This window comes from Haliotis rufescens, unplaced genomic scaffold (genome assembly GCF_023055435.1).
Source record: "Haliotis rufescens isolate VD_foot unplaced genomic scaffold, xgHalRufe1.0.p SCAF_8, whole genome shotgun sequence".
Lineage (NCBI taxonomy): Eukaryota > Metazoa > Mollusca > Gastropoda > Lepetellida > Haliotidae > Haliotis > Haliotis rufescens.
Window position 1 is genome coordinate 29,817,032 of NW_025964372.1, and position 17,942 is coordinate 29,834,973.

The window sequence follows — 17,942 nt, forward strand, 5'->3', positions numbered from 1 at the left end:
AAGCTAAACTAAAACTCCCCCCTCCCACGACCCGCTGCACTCAGGTGACAAAGGAAACAAAACACTTACGCTTGCAGGTACCCGTCATTAACTCATTGTGTGTCAAGTGCCAGCCAGATGCACTTGAATCGCCGTTAGGAACTAAAACCTCTTTCTGTAAATCGAGAAATTGGATACCTTATTACAATGTTACTTAATTCAATTACTTTGGTAAAGCTTAAAGAAACCAAATGTACCAAAGAATTTCTGTTTATGTGTTACACCTCAAAACTATCAATGTTTAAAGAGTTAACACCACTGGATCATGTGGTCGCCCGGAAGGCCATTGCATGTCGCGCGTTATTCGACGAGACCACTGACGACAGGTAAGTCAAACATGAAACGGGTGGGAACACTTGTTCTAAAATATATATTCATATACGTTCTTTATCGTGGTCAGTTACAAGAGCGGTCATCGAAACACCATTCCATGCGAGTGGCTTTCGTTGTAGACATTAAGTACGGGAAGAAAGCAAAATGCTTAGAACATATTTAACACATAGCCACTAAACTGCTGAACACAATCGCCTAGTTACCTTGATATTAGACATGTTGGTGCGTCTTTTGTACACATGGGGGAACAATGAAGGATTATGGAAGAACAAATAGATTGTTTATGATCAGTTTTGATCTGTTATATACCACCTTCTATCTACACTCTCCGCCAGTGGTTTGAAACACGCGAAATATAAAGTTTATTAATGGCGGAACACGTTAAATTCTTGTTTGATGCAATACATGTAGTAAATGACGTATCAACCAAGTCAGGGAGCCTGACCACCCGATCCCGTTACTCGCCTCTTAAGACAAGCATAGTCGCCTTTTACAGCAAGCATGGGTTGCTGAAGACCTATTCTACCCTGGATCTTCACGGGTAGACAACATGAGACTGACACAATGATGGGGCAGGGAGTTCCATCCCCTGTTTATATATATACTCGCCTCTGTATTCACCCTTCTTGCACTTATTGTGAGTCAACTATTTTGAAGTACTAAATATATATATTTAAGTGTTAGTTCAGCCAACAAAACGACATTCTCTTACTCTTGGTCGGCCGGTTCTCGGACGATCTTCTGTGGAATTGAACTGTGTGTTTCGGTCACAAAGGCGGTGAATGGTGCTGTGGTGGACGTTGAAGTGGCCTGCAACAGAAGACTGCGATTCCCCTCTTTGGATACTTACTATGGCGATGTTCCGATCCGCAGTGTTGAGTCTCGGCATTTTCGAACTTCGAAAATGTTGCCAATTGAATGACAAATTATTGGCTTATGCTTGCCTTTTTATAGCCACTACAACGAGTTACGAATGCCATAACTTGCACGTGCATTTTGCTTTTCCTCCATGACATTTTTTAACAAGTGTGAAAACAATGCCGTTAAAGACATTGCAAATCGACAATGGCTGCGTTTTGACGCACCGTTTGTAGAATATATCAGTGCAATATCAGTGTTTGCCAGATACGACTGACACCGTGGATATGTCAAGTACATATCATAACACTTTCAGTGTTTGCCAAATACGACTGACCCCGTGGATATGTCAAGTACATATCAAGTGGACCAGTGAGTGGTGGTTTCATGTCACCTTAAGGGGAACAATTTTAAGTGTCTCGTCATGGACACCACTTGATGGTCAATTTAATCTCAAGTTGACCACACAAAAATTTGAGTACCTGTGCAAAACAAAATGCTTCGCATTCCATCATTACTATATATACCGGGCGACTTCCAAATACCGGCAGACTTGGTCTCAGAACCCTAAGGTACAGGCGAGTATCTAGAGGGAGGAAGGAAGGACGGCACACTTCCTTTGACTTGTACATATGTCATTGTCATTAAAACTACGTAATCCTCAAACCGCCTTCTTGTGTTGTGTTACAATTCTATCTGTGCGTTTCTTTTCTTTTTTAAAGAGTGTATGTTCAGTATGGGTACTGTACCCACAGGACTACCCGGACCCGTGGTTAGTCATTTGATGTATTGTTTCATGACAAAAAAACACTATATAACTACATGGTTAAAGACAATTTTAAGTCTCTAATGTTCGCATTTCTTCATGACTATGAACACGTTACTCCTGACTTATATATGTTTGAACAAAGCTAAAACGTCAGTCAACTTCAGTGTATGCATGACCACATCGTTTTATACGTGTATCTGAATACATTCTGCTAGGGCTACTGTCAAACTATTCCCAATAGGACATTCTGTACCTATCTTTTGACACCAACAGCGGGTATCCGGGTATGGTCGGGTAAAAGGGGTGTGGGTACCCGGGTAGTAACTTTGGACTCGTCCCAGTCTATTCAGTATACAAGCTTGCCAAGCTTGTGACAGAGCTCACAAAGTTACGTTTCTGAATGCAGTGCATTGTAGCATTTCTCAGCAGCCGAGTTCGAACACAATAGTGGGTGGCACTTGGCCTCTGAAAGCATGAATGGATTGTCAGACTGACACGCAAAGTGTGTATTGATTGAGCGGCGATAAATGGGATTATCTATGGAATCCGAGAAGGGACATTGACGCATTGTCGCCCTCACAAAAACTAGCAAAACGTGTCAATATTAACCAAAACGCGACAATACGACATTATCAATATGTCGCTTTGAGGCGCATTATAACGACTTATTAATGCATATTTTGACCTTGAAAAATTTCCTTTTTGTCGCATTGTCGCCCACTGGTAAACTATACTGAACCGCAAAAGAAACGTCACCATGGATAGATGTATGAGAAACCTTATTTGTCCAAACACTTGTAAACATACTTGGAGACAGATTGAAAAGATGAAACTTGGCAAAACGGATCATCAAGGTTGAAATTAAAGTGTCAAATGTTCTTAAAGTGAAACACAACACTAGTCTCTGAGAAAATGCCATCACAAGTCAGTACCTCATGTGTCCGAAATGTGCATTGATGACTGCCGTGCAACGTCGATACATGGAATGGATGATGCGGTTGATGAAGGCCATAGGCACTTGAGCCCACACTCTGAGGGACGCCTGACGCAGTTCAGCTGCAGTTGTCGGCCTTGGTCGGACGTCATTCAGCCCTCTTTGAATCTTGTCCCACAGGTGCTCAGTGGGATTTAAATCGGGACTGAGGGCAGCCCACTGCATGGTTCTGATGCCATTCTGCTGGAGGAAGTCTCTTGTTGCTCTAGCAGTGTGGGCACAGGCGTTATCGTGCTGAAACTCGTGGTTGCGGCGACGTGCCAAATAAGGTATGGCGTGTGGTCTCAAGACTTGATCAATGTACCGAGCTGCTGTGACACTATTGCCTCTCCCTGGACCGATGTTCTGGAAGACCACAGGGCCGACCCTCTGTGCAAGACCAATTATACCCCACACCATGATGCTCGGACCACCTCACGGGTCTCTCTCAACAACCCAAGCATCCGAATAACGTTACCCACGGCGTCGCCAGACTCTCTCTCTCTGCCATCTGCAGTTGAGATACAGTAACGGCTCTCGTCTGTGAAGAGGACTCTTCTCCTTTGCTGGTGGCGCCAATGCTGGTGCTGTGTTGCCCACTGAAGGCGGCGCCGGCGATGACGTGGTGTCAGAATGGGTCCTCGGTGTGGCCTATGACAGTGGAGGTGTCTGCTCGTCAATCGTCGACGCACGGTGTCCGCACTTATGTGTCGCTGGTGTGTCCCCATGGTTTGTCGAGCAGTTTCCGCAGCAGTAACAAAGCGATCTTGAAGATGCTGTCGCACAATCTGACGATCCTGACGTCGGGTGGTGACCCTTGGTCTTCCACTACGTGGTCGGTCATCTGTAGTGTTGGTGGTCTGGTACCGTTGCTGGAGCCTGTATATGGTCCTTAGGTGGACTTGAAATGCATTGGCTACTTGCCGGGCGGTTTGTCCAGCTTGCAGTCGTCCAAGGGCTTGGTGTCGCTGATTTCTTGTCAATCTTGGCATGTCGTAGCAATTCAATAACGAATTAATTCTATCCGATCTGGGTGTATTTTAATAGGGCAGGAAATGGGAGAAAACATGTGCATTTCAATTTGCACGGAACTCACGTGCATCGGGTTACCATGGCCGTTGACGTGATGCGTTTGGGCGATCGGTTTTATTGTCATCTGCTTTGGGGTTTTTTATCATCAAATTTCATTTTTCCGGACAAGGTAATGTTAAATTTTAGAAACTTTGACAAAAATTACCCAGATATTTAAATGACAACTTTTCATGCAATGTTACTTTGGGTGACGTTTCTTTTGCGGTTCAGTATATAAAAAGATATTAAAAGCGCAACAACGCGATAAATGGTCAAAATGTCGCGATGACGCATTGTCGCGCTTTGGTTAAGTTTGACACTTTTTGTTTGTTGTTTTTGTAAGGGCGACAATGCGACAACGCGACAATGTCCCTTCTAAGACTCCCTAATTATCAATGTCTGTCGTGTCCTATGTGACATACATGTGCTATCATGCATGTGTCGACGACACCACCACTGTATATAAACACGCCCTCTTGTCATGCATATACAGTTTATATAGGTATTTGTGAAAATACCTCATCCGTTCTATGACCGTGAACCTACTCACTTTGACAATATGTCGTTCCTACGACCTTCCATCAATCGAGTTTTCTATACAATATCTGTAAACAGCATTTTACAAACTGTAGTATCAACGGAGACAGCGCTGTCTTGTGGAGTTTAACTTCTACAGGGCGGTCGGGTAGCCTAGTGGTTAAAGCGTTCGCTCGTCACGCCGAACACCCGGGTTCGATTCCCGACATGGGTACAATGTGTGAAGCCCATTTCTGGTGACCCCCGCCGTGTTATTGCTGGAATGTTGCTAAAAGCGGCGTAAAACCATACTCACTCACTCACTCACTCACTCAACTACTACATCTTTTAATGCGAGATTGGAAGAATGAAGAAGTCTGCCCTCTGTCCACGTTGTTTACAGCTGGCAACACGTCGTTCATGGCGCCACAAACACATGCAAAGGCAAGTCAATCGTCACTGAAAAATGTGATACTAGTCAAAATAGGGAATTGCATCGGACATTATTTATGGCGCTCCACATTTCTACCATAAACCGTTTTTAAAGCTTTGCTAAGGCCTTGAATGTGATATCATTGATCAACCAACTTTTGAGCAAGAGCCGTATTTTCTTAGAAAGACTATGCTCAATTGTACCTAATAAAATGAATAACGTACACACCAAAGGCTGGAATTGCTGGAATATTGCTTGACATAAAGGAAAAGTTGACTATTGGAATGTAGAAGTCATCCCTCTTGTGGATGAAGTCTTGTCACTCTGAATCGTTATGAACAGATCTAAATATGAAACAGAAGAGGCGGTTTCACTTATCGCTTTTATTTCTAGTTCAAATAAATGGAAGGGAACTGGCTATTTGACCTTCACTGAACAATATCAGATCATTGATATCCATGCAGCTTAAGTTAAATTATTGGCCAACAACCATTGTACATATCAACTTGGGCGGTCAGGTAGTCTAGTGGTTAAAGCGTTCGCACGTCACGCCGAAGACCCGGGTTCGATTCCCGACATGGGTACAATGTGTGAAGCCCATTTCTAGTGTCCCCCGCTGTGATATTGCTGGAATATTGCTAAAAGCGGCGTAAAACCATACTCACTCACTCACTCACATACATATCAACTATCTCGAGTCACGTACCTGCGAAGGGCAGAGTATGACAAGGATGAAGGGGTAGAGAGTATTCGAGCTTGTCCCTGTTGTCGTATAGGGACCAGGAAGTTACAGAGTAAGATATGGCTGAGTGAGTCCTCGCAAGCAGACATGGTGGATCGTTGCGCATGTACAACAACCTTTTAATAAAAACAGCCACAAACATCGGAAAGCCCAGATGCTTTTTTAAGCTTTATTCATATTATTCAGGAGAGGGTGGGGGCATTTTGTTGCTAAGAGGTGCCTGTCTCTGCTTCGTTCTGGTTGACAAATTTAAGTGTCGTTTGGTATGTCTCGAAATGTTAAGCTAAGCTCAGGTAACATGTGCTTTTGTGACCGTGTGCTGTTTTACGACGATCAGTGTCTCCATGGTCCTTTGTGAGATGCAGTGGTGGTGGTGGTGCTTAATATAATACTTGTAAAGGATGCCCAAGCTCTATTCCTATAACATTTACTTGTGAACAAGATATTGCATAAATTGTCTTACTCCTTTGTGAAAATGTGTCAATTTATTGAATGAGTTAGTTACGTTAAACGCCGCTTGACAATTGCAACATACACTGTACAGAACCTTGCAACAGGTGCTTGACAATTGAAACAGTCGCTACACTGAACTTGCAACAGGTGCTTGACAATTGAAACAGTCGCTACACTGAACTTGCAACAGGTGCTTGACAATGATAACAGTCGCTATACTGAACCTTGCAACAGGTGTTTGACAATGGGAACATACACTGTACAGAACCTTGCAACAGGTGCTTGACAATTGAAACAGTCGCTACACTGAACTTGCAACAGGTGCTCGACAATGATAACAGTCGCTATACTGAACCTTGCAACAAGTGCTTGACAATGGGAACGGGCACTGTACAGAACCTTGCAACAGGTGCTTGACAATTGAAACAGTCGCTACACTGAACTTGAAACAGGTGCTTGACAATTGAAACAGTCGCTATACTGAACCTTGCAACAGGTGCTTGACAATGGGAACGGACACTGTACAGAACCTTGCAACAGGTGCTTGACAAACTGAAACAATCGCTATACTGAAACTTGCAACAGGTGCTTGAAAATGGTAACAGACACTATACTGAACCTTGCAACAGGTGCTTGACAAACTGAAACAGTCGCTATGCTGAAGCTTGCAATGGGTGCTTGACAATGGTAACAGTCGCCATACTGAACCTTGCAACAGGGGCCTGACAATGGTAACAATCAATATACTGAACCTTGCAACAGGTGCTTGACAATGGTAACAGACACTATACTGAACCTTGCAACAGGTGCTTGACAAACTGAAACAGTCGCTATGCTTAAGCTTGCAATAGATGCTTGACAATGGTAACAGTCGCTATACTGAACCTGAATACTGAATACAAAAGCCCTATTCCTATAACATTCACTTTACATATATTGTCTTAATCCTTTGTGAAAATGTGTCAATTTATTGAATGAGCTAGTTCCGTTAAACGCCTCTTGACAATGGGAACAGACACTGTACAGAACCTTGCAACAGAAGCTTGACAATGGTAACAGTCAATATACTGAACCTTGCAACAGAAGCTTGACAATGGTAACAGTCAATATACTGAACCTTGCAACAGGTGCTTGACAATGGTAACAGACAATATACTGAACCTTGCAACAGGTGCTTGACAATGGGAACAGACACTATAGTGAACCTTCTAACAGGTGCTTGACAATGGTTAAAGAACCATATTGGTTTATAAACTCCACGCCAAAAGAAACGCGATCCATAGAGTGAGTGAGTTAATATTTAACGTCGCATCGGCATTAATTCAGCCTTATAGCCACGCGAACCATAGAGTGAGTGAGTTAATATTTAACGTCGCATCGGAATTAATTCAGCCTTATAGCGACGCGAACCATAGAAACATACAGAGAAGTATTTACGTAAGAAGAGATGTTTCCAACGTGTACACTTTAATTGCAAAACTAACAATCAGTCAACTAACAATTACCACACTGTCTTTATTCTTATCACGATATGCTGCACGCGATTTCCTAACTTTACGCGCTAATCCTGCACGAGACAAATTGTGCATCTTGAGTCATGGATCTATGACGTCACATGTGATGCGTTCATGTGCGTCGGTTCACACAACATACCAGTATTTTCGTAAAGCGTTAAGCTAATCTGATATCTCTTGAATATGAGTAATTGTTCATATATTAACCAACATGTATGGTATTCGCGTTTCTTTTGTAGGTGAGTATTGGTTAAATTGAGTCTAGTTCTTAAATCGTGCCCTGTAAGAATCATAACACTGGCAAGCTTATATGTTTGAATCCTACTTTCAGAAGCAGTGCAGACATGGGTTTTCACACGTCTCACTGGCTGTCACGACGACATTGTTCCATGTCCACGGTGCTCCTGCTCACCATCCTCGTCTACATCTCTCTGTGGGCATTGTCATTGGTGGCTTGGACCAGTCACAGTACAGGAAGTGACGTAGTACCCATGTCACGTGATTTAAGTCATCAATACTTTGCAAAGCATACGGTAAATGGAGATCCCGCCCAGGGTGGAGGAAATGGTGGCTTGCCTGGAAACACGTCTTTACCAAAGACATCAAAAACAGGATCTGATGGCACTGGTGGACAGTACAACAATGATTTGATTCTTGGACCTGTAGCTGACCGTCTTGAATCCACTTTGGAAGATTTTGACGTAGTAGATAAATACCACAAAAATACACGTTCACTGAAACCTTCCAAGAACAAAACTTCTAAAATTGGACATTCAAAGGACGCATCTATGTATTCGTCAGGTGTCAAACAAAGAAGTTCTGACTTCGAAAATATCAGAAAATATTTCATTGTTCGTAAAAATATGTCGAACTCTTTTGTAAATCTTCATCGATACCATTTCTCAATGAAACCAGTGAAGTGTTCTAGCAAAGCACACTTAAAAATTATTATTCTGGTGCATTCAGCCGTCAGCCATTTTGAAAATCGGCAGACTATCAGACGTTCTCTTCATGACAAAAGGACTCGCACCGGAATTCTGTTCGAATTCGTGTTTTTGCTCGGTCAGACTTTAAACACGAGTCTCCATCGAAAATTGACCGCGGAATCGGAAAAGTATAAAGACATTGTTCAAGGAAATTTTACAGATTCATATCAGAATATGACATACAAACATATAATGGGACATCACTGGGTTGTGCACGATTGCAGACATGTGAACTACGTCATCAAAATTGATGATGACGTCATCGTTAATGTTGAAAACGCAGTGAACTATATTTCGACCAAGAAAATTAAGAAGGGACAAATAGTGTGCAGTGCCCATTTAAAAAGTAAGATTAAAACATTTGGAAAGTGGCTCCCCAGGAAAAATCAATTTCCTTTCGACCACTATCCGCCATATTGTTCCGGATTTGCATACTTGGCACCAATATCAGTAATAAAGCGCCTGTATGTGGCATCGTCTTCAGTGCGCATGTACTGGATTGATGACGTGTACATCACGGGTTTGCTGACGCTCGCCACTAACACTACTATCGTAGCTCTCTCAAATATGGAAGCATATAAGCACTTAGTAAAATCCCCAATACCAACGTTTATAATGAAGAAAGCACTGTTCATATTCAATGACCCAGGTTATTCATATGGTCGCTATTCTTGATTGAAAACATGTCCATGAGAAATAAACTCCCGGATGTCTTTGATATTAAATATTATATATCAACACGAGTCGATATAGTTTACAAATTCCGATGACGTCACAATGGTCTTCAAAGTATTATGGTTGTTTACTAATCTGATTATAATCAGACTTAGTTCTCGCTACCGCTAAACAAATATCTGAGGACATCCAATTGCGGGTCATGTAAGAACGACCTTTCATCTGACCAATCACAGCATCGCTTATCAGATCATGAAGTGACAGTTGGAATGTGATTTTTAATCGTGCAACCTCGAAAAAAACCACATAGGGTATTCCGAACGACAGTTATGGGCTTCATGTCTGTATTCATACAATCTACACCATCTATTAGCCATTCCAGAATGTTCTTTTGTTCAGTTTCTATTTTTTTAATCGAGTATATGTCAAAATATGTTTCGAAGCGTCGTCGCCAGTTTGAAACTTGTGCCGCAAAGCTCGATTAAGCTGCCTTCTGATTGGCTATTGTCGACCTCTTGTTAGTCATTCCATTGGTCGGTCAAAGTTCGCGAAAGGTCGGTCTGACGTGCCCACTAATGTGGGACGTCCTTAGATCTTTGTTTAGCGGTAGCGAGAACTAAGATGATCTTAGATCTGATTTGGGGGCTGTTTGCTTGCTTGTCTCTTGTTTAACGCCGAACTCAGCAATATTCCAGCTCTATGACGGCGGTCTGTAAATAATCGAGTCTGGACCAGACAATCCAGTTATTGACATCATGAGCATCGATCCACGCAATTGGTATACGATGACATGCATCTACCAAGTCAGCGAGCCTGACTACCCGATCCCGTTAGTCGTCTCTTATTATTGCTATGTACTTTCATTGTAGCTATATATTACTTAACTCACAGAAGGAAGCCAGATTTAGATTATTATATAATATTAAATATATGTTGATATATACTCTTCCAAAAAAACAAACGCAAAGCCAGATTTGTGTGAGGTAGGAAAATACATTTATACGAGAAACCGTACAAGGTATTGAGTCAAAATGTCGTGGAGAGAGCACTTGGTGATTGTAGTCATCTCAGTTATCGGTACATTAGGAAAAGTCAAAGGTGAAGGTCTGCTACCATCAATAACGCGTATGTCCCCGTTGGAGTCGATAGCGGCCTGACATCTCCTGCCCATGGAAGAGACGAGTATGCGAATCACATTCTGGGGAATGGCAGCCCACTCGGCCTGCAATGCAAAAGCCAACTGCTGCAACGTCTGGGGTTATGGTTGACGTCGGCGTAGCCGTCTATCAGATTCATCCAACGGGTGCTCCATCGGGTTCAAATCCGGGGATCTAGAGGGCCAGGGGAGAACATCAACGTTGTTGTTGTGTAGACATGCTCTTGTGATCCGTACTGTATGCGGTCGAGCGTTGTCCTGCTGGAATACACCGTTGCCGTTGGCTGGAATTGGGAGGACGTGTGGTAGGAGAATTTCGTCGATGAAGCGTTGGGCCGTAAGATTGCCCTGGATGTGGACCAAACCTGACCTGCCATGATGAGATATCCGCGACATCATAACGCTACCCCCACCAAACCTGTCCACTTCCTGTGCGCAGTTACCGGCGTAACGTTCTCCCCATCTGTTGTGCAGATGCTGTTATTATGTTCTGGGATAGAACCTAATCCTGGTCCTGAGACAAGAACAAACAGTGGGGCTAAACAAGGAAAGTCAACGTCAACAGGTATGACAGATATTGATAAATCTGACTTTGAAAGACTACTGTCTGAAATAAAGTTGGTTTCAACTAAAGTTGATAAAGTTCAGACTGATTTGTCTTCCAAACTATCAACGATGACTGCAACGCTAACTTCACTTGCAACAACGGTTACTGATTTGAACTCAAAATGTGGTCATTTGGAGAAACAAAATACATCCTTGAGAAAAGAAGTGGAAACACTCACTACGAAACTGGACAACCTCGAAAATCAAAGTCGACGAAACAATCTCTTGTTCCACGGTATACCGAAAGTTAAACAGCAAGAAACCTGGAAAGATTGTGAAGACTGTGTGCGAGAAATTCTGAAAAACACTATGGAGATTGATACTGACGTGGTTATTGAAAGAGCTCATCGTGTTAACTGGGGTAAATCAATTATTGTCAAATTTCTGGATTTTAATGTAAAATCAGCTGTACTTGGCAAATCAAAACTCTTGAAAGACACTGGCTATTCGGTATCCGAGGACTTTTCCTATGCTGTCCGACAGAAACGCAAACACCTCAAAGTGCTGATGGTTGACGCTAGAGAACGTGGTGAGAGGTGTCGGTTGCGATTTGATAAACTTATATTTGAAAACGGGAAAACTATGACATATGATCTGGAAACAAACTCCCCTGTACAGCTCGCCAAAACACAACCGCGTGCACACGCGCTGATCGAGAGGCGGGAAGGCGACACTCTGCACGATACTGCTGAGAGCTAGGAGGATGGCCGGGATCCGCGTGGATGTCTTTCGTTCATGTCATGGAATTTGCAAGGTTTGAGGAATAAACTTAATAACTCTAGCTTTGTCAGTTTTTTGCGAAAATTATGATTTATTTGCATATCTGGAAACCTGGTAAAGTTGTTCAAAGGAAAGCTTAGAAAGCTCGTTTGAACAGTACTCAGTGTATTTGAACAAGCGTGACTACAACAATAGAGGCGGCGTGGCTGTCTTAGTGAGGAAAACATTAACTAATGTGATAAAACACGTGAACACTTCATTTAGTGACTGTATATTTCTTGTGTTAGATTCAAGTTTCATTGATGTTCAGAAGGATATTCTTGTGTGCTTTGTTTACATTCACCCTGATAATAGCTCTTTGGTGACAGATACCCGAGGACTCAAAGGTATTGATTATTTAGAGTACTGTTTACTAGAAATGCTAAGAGATTACCCAGACGTTCATGTTATGATGGCAGGAGACTTTAACGCACGCATTGGTTTACTGCCTGACTATATCTTATGTGATGACGATATTGATTACATTCCATGTTTACGTGACATGAACTATGAAAGTGACGTCTTCTCAATTCTAAGGAAATCGAGAGACGCTTACGTTAATGACTTTGGAAAACAGCTTATCGCTTTCTGTTGCACATACGGGATTCACTTTCTAAATGGGCGTTTTACCAGCGATGCACATGGACCATTCACCTGTTTTGCAAACACTGGGGCCAGCGTTGTCGACTATATTGTTGCTTCAACTGATTTATTTTATTCATTATCAGACTTTACTGTTCAGACACGTACTGAATCAGACCGTTTCCCAGTTACTTGTAGTCTTAAGTGTAACCCTAATGTGATAAAACCTGCAGATCAAATAGAAAAAAGTGTTTCAATACCGAAATATATATGGCGCTCTCAGAACGTTGAACTTTTTTGTGTATCTTTGAAAGACAGATTACTTGACATGCCAGTTGGAGATATATCTCAGTGTTCTACATCTTCTCAAAAAGCTGAACATTTGACATCTATAATTCAAGAGTGCTGAGGACAGTGGTATGGCTGTAAGCAACAATCGTAACACTAACATTAGCAGGTGTGCTTCTTCGCCGTGGTTTGATGCAGAATGTGAAAATATGAAACGCTACAAATACAAACAGTTAGACATGTTTAGAATTAGTGGAGATATATATACTTTAAAGAACTTTCATGTTGTCCGCAATAGATTCAGTGAAATATGCCGGCAAAAAAAGGATGTATTTGAAGAATCTGCTATTGTAAATATTCTTAACTCCTGTAATGATAAGAGAAATTCAAAAACATTTTGGTCCGAACTGAAATTTCACCTACGGAAGCCACCCGTAACAGCACCCAGTATTGGTGTTTCTCAGTGGATTGATTACTTTAAAACTGTTTTGAATATTACTTATAATGTAACTGATGTGGATTTTGTTGCGTTCTGCAAAGCTGTTATTACAGAGCATCCAGTAAATAGCATGAATTGTCATGTGTGTAACGATGAGGGTGTTGACAGTTTGTTAAATCAAGATATAACGGCTAAAGAGGTTTCAGAAGCCATAGATTCCCTCAAATGTGGTAAATCAGCTGGTCCTGATGGTATTTTACCAGAGATGATAAAGTATGGCAGTGATGTTTTAATTCCACATCTTCTAGTTCTTTTTAACAACATTCTATGCAGAGGTAGTTTTCCAGATCAATGGTCTAAAAGTATTATCTTCCCTCTCCATAAGAAAGGTAATGTTCATGTTGTTAACAATTATAGAGGCATTTCCTTGATGGATATTTGTGGTAAGGTTTTTACCCAGGTTTTGAATAATAGATTAAAGGATTTTGTTAAGTTATATGATAAGCTCCCGGAATGTCAGGCTGGCTTCCGAAAAGGATATTCCACAGTGGATAACATGTTTATTCTTCAATCATTAGTGCAGAAATATTTGTCTAAGTCAAAAGGAAGATTTTACTGTATGTTCATAGACTTTCAGAAAGCTTTCGACTCTATTAACAGGGATCTTCTTTGGTTTGTTCTGCATTCAAAAGGAATTCATGGGAAACTATTTACTATCATACAGGACATTTATTCTAAAACTCTCGCTTGTGTTAAATTTCAAAGAGAAGCATCTCAGATTATTTTAACAGTCTCAGTGGTGTGCGACAAGGGTGCGTTTTAAGTCCCCTTTTGTTTTCGTTATTCATAAACCAGTTGGAAGAGGACATCCAGCAGTGTGGTGGTAGAGGGATATTTGTACACGAGGATTTACTGGAATTGGTTCTTCTCTTATATGCGGATGACTTGTGTATTTTTGCAGATTCAGTTCTTGAACTACAGAAGAAGATTGATGTTTTACACAAATTTTGTAACAAATGGGGTCTAAAAGTTAACATGGATAAAACTGATATCTACCAGAAATGGAAACTGGGGCGTATGCCTGTCAAGGTTTCTACATATTACAGTTATTTGGGTATTATATTTTCAAACAGGCTGTGTTGGTCGAAAACAGTTCAGGCATTAGTTTTGAAAGCAAGTAAAGCTTTAATTCCTATAAAACAGCTTAGTTATAAACTTCGAAATATCGCTCCCAAAGTGTTGTTTAAAATGTTCGACTCTCAGATTAAACCTATTATTTTATATGGTTCAGAGATTTGGGGGGTTCATAAATGGTTGTTTCTCGAACGTTTCCAAGCAAAGTTTTGTAAATTTGTTTTGGGTATCGGTTCCAAATCTACAAATGTTGCAGTGCTCGGAGAGTGTGGTCGATACGGTATTTATATTGATTCTTACACAAGATGTTTAAGATACTGGTTTAAGCTTCTTAATATGTCTCAAGAGAGATTTCCAAAACGGGTTTACGATATGTTAGTTAGGTTTGATGCCGTTGGTAGGAATACATGGGTTTCGGCTATTAAGAATATGTTATATTCTCATGGCTTCGGACATGTGTGGGAATTTCAAGGTGCTGGTGATCCTGAATATTTTATAAGTGAGTTTAGACTGAGGGTTAAGGACTGTCATGCACAAACATGGTATTCTGAATTGTCTGGATGCTCGAAATTAGAACTGTATTCATTATTTAAGACATTATTATCACTTGAACCGTATCTATTAAATGTGTTATCAAAAGAAAAGCGACGTATGCTTACCCTTTTACGTATTGGAGAACTGGTAAGTATGCACAACACAGGAAGGAGGGATGGCATCGATAAGACACTCCGGTTTTGTCCATTGTGCAAGTTGAGGGCAGTTGAAAATGAAATTCATTTCATTCTTGTTTGCCCCATTTATGAAGATATTCGCTCAAAATATTTCCCATATTTAGACTTCATTACTGGTAATAATCGTAAAGACACACTGGTTAGAATGTTAAACTCTTCTGATGTAAACCACCTTGAGAACTTAGCCAATTATGTTAAAAATGCTATCTGTCTTCGTTCTTCTTACCTGTAAATATTATTTCATGCAGCACTTGATGTGAAACTAATTTGTATATATATGTACGTGGGCCTGAGGCCTTATTACCGAATAAACTGATTGATTGATTGATTCTCCCCAACGTCTGTACATCCGTGCTCTTCCATCCCCTCGACGGAGGAGAAAGCTTGATTCGTCGCTGAACCAGACATCTCTCCATCGCATTTGAGGCCATACCCTGTGTTGACGACACCAATGCACTCGTTGTTGTCATCGACTCACTATGACGCGTCGAACAGTCTTGCTCGTAGACCTGCTGTTCTTAAACGGTTTCGTACGATCTGGTCGGAGATTCTGCGCAGTCCGGGTATTTGGGGTAGGGTTGAGGTGGCTGTGGTCGTCCTTTCGCGTAGGTGGCGCAGTCGGATCTTGGGCGGGGTTGGTTTCTCTAGGTCGTCCCGACCTTGGCCAATCATCTGTTGGCCCTTGGCCCATACTGTTGAAACCGATCCAATAGCCTTGTGGTGGTGCTGGGCGCTACAATGAAAACCCTGGCTGCAACTGATCGGGATTCCCCTGAAGTTGTTACTTTGCACTTCTTGGTATGTTGTTGAACTGTCACTGTTCGATTGTAAAAAACCCTGCTCTTTAATACCGTTCATAGTGCTGCTGAAGTACGTGCAGCACCATGGCCCATTTGTTAATGCACTGGGTGCGTTTTTTTCATGGCAGGTCCTTGTTGTGATCATTTTGATCCGGGAAATTTGTCACTGACACTATAACACATTAAACCTCTTCATTTTGCACCTCTTGGTTCGCTATTTTTGCTTTTATGGCCAAAAATATACATATTGCGTTTCTTTTTTTAAGAGTATATGTTTAGACTGTGATAGACAGTAAAAATTATTTACAATATAATAGTATTTTCTATACATAGTGCAATAAATGGAGCGTGTTATGCTACAACTATTGGGGCGATTACGGGCTGAAATTAAGACTACGAGCCGCGGGAAGCTGAAGAAAGGGGTGCTCTTACATCAGGACAGTACGTCAGTGCACAAATCATTGCCATGACTACAGTCCACGAAGTGTCTTTGAACTCCTTCAGCACCTGCCTTATTCTCCTGAACTGGCTCCGTCAGACTTCGATCTGTTCCCAAACGTAAGAAGGTTGTAGCCGGAACCCATTTCGAGTCGCATGATGACGTGACAGCAGCTCTTGGACAGCCAAAAGAAGACAAAGGGGTAGAAAAAACAACACATACTGCACAACACAAGTTCCTGTAACATTGAATAAGATTTAATGCAAAGTTATGTTTTTTACCAAATCAGATAAAATAATCCTGTAAGTGTTCAAATGGTTTAATTTGCCATACTGACTTCAGAAAATGCGTGATTTCTTAAAAAACATGAACATGCCAAAATGTCGATTTAAAAATCAATAGCGTGTGTGTGGTTGCAAAGCAAGCAACACATCTTCGTCTCATGGAATGGACCAGGCGTCGCGCAAAACACAACTCGTCATTGGCTAAGGCAATTTGAATGACGTACGCCACAGGGACGGCATCGTTCGAGATCATGTTCTACCCTTTGTGCAAATGCAACGTCACGTTGCAGCAGGATAGCGCCTGCCCACACCTTGAACGTTTTGTATAACTGACTGTTTGAGGCAGTATAACATTGCTGTACTGTCATGGTCGTCTGTGTCCTTGTTTGAACATGCGGGGGAAGAGATGGAACGACCGATCATTATCTTTCATGTGAACAAATCTGAAAATTTAATTGCGAGTTCTAAATTTTTTGATTATTCAATACAATACGCAGATGCAGTGGGCCAGAGTGAGTGAGTGAGTGAGTGAGTTTTAACGCCGCTTTTCACAGTATTCAGCAACGATATACACCCTCAGAAGCAGGCCTAGGGATCTGATACATTTTCAGTGGATTTTCTGCATGATTTACGGTTTGGTTCCATTGAAATATGCCCTGTTCTTATTATGATGCAACTTAATGGGGATTGTCTTTGTTTGTAGTTGAAAGCACTCAGCAATATTTCAGCTATATGACTGCGATGTGTAAATAATCGAGTCTGGACCAGACAATCAAGTGATTGATATCATGAGCAATTGGGATACGATGACAAGCATCAAACCAAGTCTGCGAGCCCAACCACCCGATCCCTTTCAAGCATGGTGGCCTTTAAGGTGTCTTTGTAATTTGTGTGGCAATATATATTTTAAGTGTGTACATATTCCATAGTTTCTTTGCTCCCTGCTGCTTTTCTTTATATTGCTGTCTGAATGCTTCGCTTGGAGATCCTTAGAAGCCTCAACAGTGGCTGACAGAAGTTCACCAGACCCAACTTTCTATGGAGGTATTTCTTCACTCAGAGACATGGTATGGGCGTAAAGATCCGATTGTAAAGAGATTGCCACCAACAAGAGTGTGTGCACCAGATTACCCATAGGAATCAACCCGATCAAAAGCTGATCTCATTTGGGAGATGAGCTGTGACTGCATCAGAATATGCTGTGGGACATCGCAAAGGGGGACAACTCTGCACAAGTTGTGAACAAAAAGAATGGACAGGGTTTTCAAAAATTTAAAATTGAACTGAAGTAGCAAATACTGTGAAATCTATTGCAAAAACCACCCAGTTGGCATTGTGTAGTCCTGATCACCTTATGTCTTA

The 17,942-nt window shown here is 41.6% G+C and overlaps 1 protein-coding gene across 1 annotated transcript; it reads left to right on the plus strand.

Annotated features, from left to right (window-relative positions):
• The first annotated feature begins 260 nt into the window (after positions 1 to 260).
• LOC124145557 (N-acetyllactosaminide beta-1,3-N-acetylglucosaminyltransferase 2-like) lies at positions 261 to 9,400 on the plus strand. The gene is made up of 2 exons (XM_046515377.2): positions 261 to 365; positions 8,033 to 9,400. The coding sequence occupies exons 1-2, from the start codon at positions 277 to 279 to the stop codon at positions 9,360 to 9,362; spliced, it is 1,419 nt and encodes a 472-aa protein (XP_046371333.2). The 5' UTR covers positions 261 to 276; the 3' UTR covers positions 9,363 to 9,400.
• The last annotated feature ends 8,542 nt before the right edge of the window (positions 9,401 to 17,942 follow it).

Excerpts from the sequence above, each read along its gene's own strand:
- LOC124145557 (XM_046515377.2), top strand. The coding sequence starts at position 277 with ATGTTTAAAGAGTTAACACCACTGGATCATGTGGTCGCCCGGAAGGCC. Across the intron at positions 366-8,032 it reads GACGAGACCACTGACGACAG|AAGCAGTGCAGACATGGGTT; the intron begins GTAAGTCAAACA and ends TCCTACTTTCAG.